The sequence below is a fragment of the Wasmannia auropunctata genome, unplaced genomic scaffold, assembly GCF_000956235.1.
Source record: "Wasmannia auropunctata unplaced genomic scaffold, wasmannia.A_1.0 LD336029.1, whole genome shotgun sequence".
NCBI classification, from domain to species: Eukaryota; Metazoa; Arthropoda; class Insecta; order Hymenoptera; family Formicidae; genus Wasmannia; species Wasmannia auropunctata.
The window spans coordinates 1,208,497-1,217,234 of NW_012026861.1; the positions used below are offsets into that span (position 1 = coordinate 1,208,497).

The window sequence follows — 8,738 nt, forward strand, 5'->3', positions numbered from 1 at the left end:
TAAAAATAATGAAATTATTTTACATTATTTTTCGATTTATTGTAATATTTTTGCATATTTATATACTCGATTTTTACTCACTTTTCTATATAATCTCTATAATAACATTAATTTATTTTTATTTTCCTAAATATTAATTGTCCGCACAGTAAATGAATATTCATCATAATATGTTTGCATCCTATATCTTATATATTTCTTAATATTATATTAATATGTATTAATTTATGCTGTAGATGATACAGCTAATTTCTTCAAATGTTCCATAAATACTTGCAAGCTGACATCGTCCGTCAGAACAGGGGCACCACTCTCCTAAATAAAACAAATCAAATGACATAATTATTTTTCGCTAAATTATGGACACATTTATAATTACACAATTTTTCGTTGTTGACTAAGAAAAAATAATTAATAGACATATTTAATCTAATATTTCAATTAGATTACATTACAAAAAATATTTTAATTTCTAAAGAGGACAAAACAGGAAAAAAAATAAAAGAGATAAAAAGAAAAAAAACTTATAAAAGAAGAGGAAATAGAAAAAGAGAACAAACTTTTATGAAGTATCCAGAAATATTTTCTTACTTAACATTCTGCATGATTGCAACTAAAATTATTTTAAAACTATTTCTAAAATTTTTCAATTAAAAAAAATTTGGAAACATTAGCCAAAAAAGCTTTATTACAGATTTACTGAGAACTACTTTAAAAATTTTTTTACGAAATTATATCAGAAATTTCAGTATAATTTGAACAGAAACGTTTTAAGTTTAAAGTAAAAAAAAGTTTCTGTAAATTAAATTTTAAAATATAAATTTCAAAATTTGTTATTAAAAATAGAAATATTATTTTACAAGTATCTCCAAAGTCGACTAAAAATATTTTAAAGATACATAACAAAATACATAATACATATAATACATAATCTAAAATATCTTTCGGGTTTGTAAGTCTGGGACGTACACTGTACATTTTAAAAAAAATTTTCAAGCATATATTTTTGAATTTAATTCCCCATCACCAGATGTAAGCTTAAAATTACAATCATTTGGAACAAGCATGGAAAGTATTACAATATTATTTTATGTAATAACAACTAGAACCAACTACAACTGATAACTTTAGTATAATCAAAAAATCAACACGGTAAATTAAAGTGGTTTATGTAGTTAGTCTATTGTTATGCGCGCGCGCGTAAAAAATAGTCATACAAATATCTCGGTTCTATCGCCGGTTATTTATGATAATTGTTGTGTAGCACATTTGATTAGTTTTATGAATCCACCACATGTGTATAGGTTTATAAAAAAAGGTAAACTATAAATTAGAGAATTATATAGAAAACTTTTTAATATTTTGTTTCATTTTTAGAAAATAAGATCAAAAAAATATTAATATAAATAATTAAATTGTACAATAAAAAATAGTATTTGTATTTTTCGTCAATATCAATACTGTTAATCCAAAAAAATCCGATCACCAAAATTGCTAACAATAAGCACAAATAATAGAAAAAATAAATAAATAAAATAACACACCCCATTAGATATCGGCATCCCCTAGAGTTCACAGGAACACGGTAACATAAAAAAATAATATTAGTTACACACACAGTATGTAACTTTTACGTAAACATTTATATAAATTATTGTGTTACACTCAATGTCAGTTATAGTTTTTTAAATTTGAAATAAAAATTTTTATAGTAAAACTATTGAATAACATAAAATTTATTCACAATTGATGAATGTTTATTATTGAACTTTTTTATAAGTAAGCCTCAACTTGCAGTCCTATTAAAAAAATTGTCAGTACACATTTTAAATTTTTATTTTATAAAATAAAAATATCACATCTGTTTTCTTGTGTCATTTTTTTTAATAAAATTTTCTAAATATAAAGAAATGATAGATGTTATAAAAATGCCAAAAAAATTTAAACCAAATTTCAAACATATATCAAATTTTAAATGTACATAGTTAGAATTATAATTTTATTAAAATTTGACATTTCTCAAAAATTATAACATTCAAGATTCTGAATAGCAATGTAAATCTTTTAAAAATTTTATTATACATTTATGATTTTATAATTAAATAGAAAGAAAACAAAATCTTTATTTTAATGAAAAAAAATTACTTTTGTGTATTATATAAATCTTTTTTCACTTACACATATTAACATCTATAATTATGTACAAAAACACAAAACAGAATATTTTTACGAGTATCTATGCATGCGCGCACACCACACAATAAAAAACAGAATATTATTAATTTCATTAATTCATTATTTTTATCAATAAAAAAAATTGATCAAGATTAAAAAATTGATCAATAAAATTTTCTGATTATGTAAAAGATATTCTCTATTATAAATTTCTATTTAACCAAGAGATGTTTATCATATATTGTCATGATATAAATATCTGTCTTCATTATTTTCTATAATTTATGTACATACATATCACTGTCAAAATATTAAATATAAAATGTATATGTTAATATTGAATGTGTTTACTTACCGCACCATACGCATACATGTTATTGTGAGTCTGACTTGGGTTGACTTTACTTAATAAAAATCTAGCTTGGGAACCACCTTGTTCCGTATCAATATACCGAGGCGCAGGAAATCTAACAGCTAATGTATCAGCAGCATCATCAACAGGTGCTGCTAGTAATTGCCGGAAATTTTCATATTCTGGTAGATCTTGATATTTCAACTGTCGCCACTGTGCAATAGTCTAGAAAAACATAAATTTTAAAATATAAATATTTCGTTCTTTCACAAGTTTTATATACAGTTAAAATATGCACAACACGTGTGCAACAATTTTTTATAGCATGCATCTTTTATAAGGTATATAAACTTCATCAACTTTTTTAAATAAAATTATATTTTTTTTATAATATAATTTGGTCTATCAAGTCATTAACGAAAGATATTCGTATGTTTATTTTGATATATTTATAATAAATGAACTCATATAAATATTTTTCAATAATGAATTACTTTGATTGACTTCAATACATATAATAATGAAATTAATTGATTACGTAAAGAAAACGTTCAATTTAAATACAGAAAATGTATACTTTTTATATTATTCTCTAAAAACATTTATTATTTTAACTTCATTAATATATTTTACCTCTCCGTGGAATATAAGTATCTGGAAAAATGTATCCATCAACAGAATTCTATCAGCCTGAATAGACGAAGTATCTAACAATACAGCTTCTGGAGGGCCATTAAATCCATAACTGTATAAGACAGGTTGAACCATAACTAAAGAATCTGCTACATTTTCACGCATAAGCATATGCCTGGAAATTATAAAAAAAAATATGTCTATACACATCATAAATGTACATGTGTAGATAAACTACGATACAATTTTTTTGGTAATATTTCAATTATCAATATCATAAAAGTAAGGGACTATGTGTATTTCATTAAAATAAGAAATAAACTTACCTATAAAAGCTGGTTTCGTCTGGTGAATTATTGAATACTTGTAAGAATTGGGATCTGCGCAAGTGATACATAAATTGTGGATACATAGAAAAGTTTTGTGCCAATCTAAAGCTGTTTGGATCATCTTTTGCATACTCTCCAAACTTTTGACACTGTAAAAATAAAATATTATTTCTAATAAAATATATATATATATAAAATTACCATTCAACAATTTTTAACTTTACGCGATTTTTCACACAATTTTATTAAGAGAAATTACTAACAAGTCTAATCAGCATGCGATCGACCCATCTCAAAACGTCCGGACCATCGTCACTTTCTGCTCTGAATACAGCCAAACGCGACATGAGAACAGCCGCTGCTTCTTGATCAAATCCAGCGCTTATGTGATGCAGTGATGATGATGCATCTGCCCAACTGTAATTAAAAATATTTCCAAAATATTAAAAATCTATAAATTGTCGCGCGCGTAATATATATATATATATATATATATATTAAGAAATAGAAAGATATTTACTTTCTGGCGACGGTAGTAACTCTGATTCTCCTCTGTCCGCTGCTATGTTGATATTGAGTAATAAATTGAATGCAACCTCTTCCACCTTGCGGAATCGGAGCTGTATGTTGATTGACAACTTCAAAGAATAATGCTGTTGTTGTAGACGGCGTCAACGAGCAAAATTTCCACTGACAAGTACCACCTAAACCTACTTCTTGCTCCCCGACGCTAGATCCCTTCACTCCTAACGACACACAAGGTCCAATTGCTCCAGAAACTTTAATTTCACGAGAGGTTTTCACTTCTAGAGTGGCATTGAATGCCATTTTCAGCTCGCCCTTAGAATCCTTGTTAAATACTCGTTGGAAAGTTTGTTTGAACAAAGAAGAGTTGAATGAATCACCCATCACCATGTGACCGCCGGTAGAGTTGCAGCATTGGCGCATTTCTAGTAAACCAGTTTGATCAAGGGCACAAGAATAGATATCTATTATGTGGCCGTTGGTTGCGGCGCGTGACGCAAGCGCGTCGTAATGCTTGGTTGCCTTCTTCATATGTTTAGCGTTATCCTTCTGTATGTCATGATGCGATCTAATTGGCTGTCGCAAATCGTCAGTAACGACTTGGCCGGGTCCTTGGGAACACGGTCCACCAACAAATAACATAATCCTGCGACAGTTTTAGCTTCGATAGAATATTGTAATATTGATGACGACGTCAGGCAGTATTTATTATAATAACGTGTGAATACACACCTAGCACCAGTGTTTGCATAACTGGCTTCTAAAAGACCTGTGGCAACTGCCAGTGCCACACCTGTAGACCGTAAGGAGCGTTTTCCTGGTCCAACAGGCCAAGGATCGCGTTGCAACTCTCCCAAAAGGTCTGTCAAACTCATATCGCACTTGTGCACAGGTTGTAAGAAACGATTGGCAGGCGGTAACGGTTGTACACCTGGGCCTCTCGGCTGATTCGGATTTTGTCCTGGAATTGGCCTACCAATACCTATCAAAATACAAAATTAACGAAAACATATATGATAAAATCATGTATGTAGTTATGATAGAATGCAATAACTCGGAATAAATTAAAGCTTAGCTATTACCTAACATATCTTGAACTTGTTTCGGCTGAAGATCCTTCGTGCCACGGAATACATAACTTTTGCTACAACCGTCGCATCCCAATTCATGCACTTGAACCATTCGACCAAACGTGATGAGACCAATGAGAGCATTAGATGGAAGTAGAGATAATGACATTTGTAATGAATCTTTAAGTGCTCCTAATTCTTCATCATCCAGGCAAGTATCCACAACAAATAGAAATATGGGTGGTAGACATTGGGCACGCTAAACATAATATTATGTATATATGAGTTGGATAAAATTTAATTTTATCTACAATTCACTTTTACAGATAGACAATAAATAGATTATACGTATACACGAAAATTAAAATAAAACCAATAATCTTAGTAAAAATAAAAAGATTATGAGCATAAAGGTATGCTCAATATCTAATATTTTTCATATCTATTAAGGTAATTAAATTAAGATATTGAAGTTGAACTTGAATTTAGGAAGTTATCATAATATATCTTACAACAAAAGTAAATGTTTGAATTATCCCTACTTATATTTTTTACGGTTTTTTTAATAAATAAAACTAAGAGTTTTTATTCTCTATTTTATAATTTACTACCTACCATTATTGTATACTCGATTGTTGAAAACATTGGGATCAGTTCTGCAGGCTGATGTTGTTCTGAAATTGCAGCATACTGTGATGGAAACTGAAAAATATAAAAATATATATTCTATAGCTTATATATTATATAATTAAATTTGTGTTTTGCTGGCAAACATAACGTGACGGCAAAAATCGAGCAAAATTTACTGATCCTTTCTTTACAATCGTCTCTGACGCAGAACACATTAGATGACACGGCTGATGAAGTTTGATACGCGGTTAAAACAACTTAGCCTATGTTAAAGAGAAAAATAGGTTTCCCTTCTTACAGGATTTCTCTGGAAGCAAAAATTGCAGACCCATAGTTTTGCACGATAGTCCACTTGACACAACGGATTTAAAATAGCTCTGCAGGTAGATCTCGTACATAAAACTGGATCATATTGAATCGGCGGCAGATCCGGCCGTTCCTTGATCGGCTGGTACAAAGTACCCAACGGGACAACCAGCCTGGTGGCGTCGATACGTGACGAGGGCCATACGTTCCATGTGAATCGCACGCCGTCGCGATCCTCGTTTTGTTGAATAAAATCTTCATATGTCGTCATAATACTGTAAAGATACAGTTCGGTTTTCAGTGCAAGTAGTTCGTTCCTTTCGGCTATACTCTCAACAATCTCCTCTCCTCTTTTTCACACAATTGTCTACTTTTTGGTCCACAAAGGGATATAATAATGAAGTTTTGGAAATAACATAGGTCTAAAAAAATTAATTTGTTTTATGTAGAAGCTCGAGTTCACGAATTATTAAAAGAATACTTACGATTATCTTCATACAAAAAAACGTAAATTAGTTAGGGCTATTACTTTCACTTATATAACTTCCTCTTTGAGACACACTGTTAACAAGAAAATTACATAAATTTATATTAAAAAGTAACAATTCTCTCTCAAATATACTCGGGCCACGTCACTTAGAGGACCGAACGCATGCGTAGACATATTTTCCACATCACATAAAATCCATTGGCTGATGAGCGCAAGATAGGCTTGCTACGGCCTATGCAAACCGCGGTTTTTTGCCTATAACCTCGAAATGCCATTGTGCACTAACGTCATCTGAAGAAGTGGATGTAAACTACATAACAACATTCCACCTTTCTGCACCGCGGGTAAACAATTTGTGATACGTGTGCCTCTCTGCTTGCAGGCACGAGACACTGCCTTCCGGCTTCGTATAATATTCGTATACGAATATTATACGTATACGAATATTATACGACATACAATTTTAATTTATAATTCGTAAAGTCTACATTGTGAATACATGAATTCAAACTTTTATATTAATTTCGCAAAATGTTTTTTGTATCTCGATCATTAATTATGGCACAAAAGAGCGGTTAAAAACCATTTTAACATTTTATTTTGCGCTCAAGTAATTAACACGTAAAGTAAATTTTATTAGGTTGCTCACATGGGATAATATATAGGAATAACATATATCACGAAAAAGCATTTAAAAAGCGCAACTAAATCAGAATAGATTTAATTGTGAAATTGATGTTGAAATTCAGTACTCACGATATTGCGGCGTTCTCCAATCATGATTCGTTCGCCAGTCAAACATCTTCCGCTGCACTTATCCAATATCACAGTATTCGACATTGATTCAAGAGCATCTCTGCATCATTCCGCGTCGATTGCATGTCACTAATTTGTTTTACTCGCGAGTCGCGACAATATTCGCGAGATTGTAATTTGGACAAATTTCACAATTTAATTAATCGAGCAGTTATATTGAGCATTTATCGGAAATGTCATTCGCGAATTCGGTTAAAGAATTTTCTACGTCCATGGTATGTGATGACACTTGACACTCGCATACGCCTGACGAGAATCCACGATATCGATCCACAATGATAAACCCATTGTCCATTCATTTGATAATTTGCGAATTTATTTAAAAAATATTTATGTAACCAAATAAGTCCTTCTCTTTTGTCGTTAATAAGATACGCCTCAAGCGTGCGAACGATCATAATTCCCGCGAAGGTCGAATGCGTTTTCGTAACATCTGCAAGCGGCAAGATTCGGCATGATGGCGAGATATATTTACGCGAATTATTAATAATCATGCCAGTAAAATAATTAGACTGTCGAAACTCTGTGATATTTCAAACTCGATTTCGCAAAACTTTTTATTTCTGTCTTTAAATAATCGCGGTGACTGATATACGAAGAGCTAGAAACTACGCGAAAAGTATTCGTCGTTCAAAGAGCACATTTCGATGTATTATAATATTAAAAAGATCTATCAAGTATTATTTCGACTTGTTACAAGCCAAATGTAATAGTTCAATGTATAAAATTCAGAAGCACTATTAAATTCTTACCGTTTCCGCGGAAAGAGAAGTGAACGAGGCAACCTGCCGGTCTTCGATCCGGTGTAGCGACATTTTACTGTACGCTCTCACCTCTCGCCGAGGTCGCACATGACGATACTTTCGCTGAGACGAAACAATGTTTAACATTCTGAAATATAATATTTCTTAAATGAGACATCGCAACTCAATCTCATAGATTTCGACGCTTTATCTCTTCGGCACGTTTCCTTCATGATGTATAATAAGCGTCTTATCGATCATTCACTCCTCTCTGCGCGGAAACGGTAAGAATTTAATAGTGCTTCTAAATTTTATACATTGAACTATTACATTTGGCTTCTAACAAGTCCAAATAATACTTGATAGATCTTCTTAATATTACAATACATCGAAATGTGCTCTTTAAACGACGAATATTGTTCGCGTAGTTTCTAGCTCTTCGTATATCAGTTATCGCAATTATTTAAAGACAGAAATAAAAAGTTTTGCGAAATCGAGTTTGAAATATCACAGAGTTTCGACAGTCTAATTATTTTACTGGCATGATTATTAATAATTCGCGTAAATAGATCTCGCCATCATGCTGAATCTTGCCGCTTGCAGATGTTACGAAAACGCATTCGACCTTCGCGGGAATTTTGGTCGATCGCACGCCTGAGGCGTATCTTA

The 8,738-nt window shown here is 31.2% G+C and overlaps 1 protein-coding gene across 3 annotated transcripts; it reads right to left on the reverse strand.

Moving 5' to 3' along the window:
* Nucleotides 1-47: 47 nt before the first annotated feature.
* Nucleotides 48-7,560, reverse strand: LOC105452584 (protein transport protein Sec23A). Of its 3 annotated transcripts, none has more exons than XM_011693832.1 (12): nucleotides 7,267-7,560; nucleotides 6,013-6,295; nucleotides 5,700-5,786; nucleotides 5,097-5,343; nucleotides 4,747-4,996; nucleotides 4,010-4,660; nucleotides 3,753-3,906; nucleotides 3,487-3,638; nucleotides 3,161-3,335; nucleotides 2,531-2,752; nucleotides 1,545-1,565; nucleotides 48-315 (listed from the first exon to the last, which is right to left on the reverse strand). In XM_011693832.1, the coding sequence occupies exons 2-12, from the start codon at nucleotides 6,289-6,291 to the stop codon at nucleotides 226-228; spliced, it is 2,328 nt and encodes a 775-aa protein (XP_011692134.1). In that variant the 5' UTR covers nucleotides 6,292-6,295; nucleotides 7,267-7,560; the 3' UTR covers nucleotides 48-225. The 3 variants fall into 3 exon arrangements, with proteins under 3 accessions (XP_011692134.1, XP_011692133.1, XP_011692135.1); XM_011693831.1 differs by lacking the exon at nucleotides 7,267-7,560 and adding an exon at nucleotides 6,506-6,726; XM_011693833.1 differs by lacking the exons at nucleotides 1,545-1,565; nucleotides 7,267-7,560 and adding an exon at nucleotides 6,506-6,726.
* Between the last annotated feature and the right edge of the window lie 1,178 nt (nucleotides 7,561-8,738).

What these genes read in the sequence shown, in the direction of transcription:
- LOC105452584 (XM_011693832.1), bottom strand. Translation starts at nt 6,291, where the DNA reads ATGACGACATATGAAGATTTTATTCAACAAAACGAGGATCGCGACGGC. An exon ending in CAATCGAGTATACAATAATG is followed by an intron (nt 5,344 to 5,699) that starts GTAGGTAGTAAA and finishes TATTATGTTTAG; the next exon opens with CGTGCCCAATGTCTACCACC. An exon ending in ACAAGTTCAAGATATGTTAG is followed by an intron (nt 4,997 to 5,096) that starts GTAATAGCTAAG and finishes GTATTTTGATAG; the next exon opens with GTATTGGTAGGCCAATTCCA.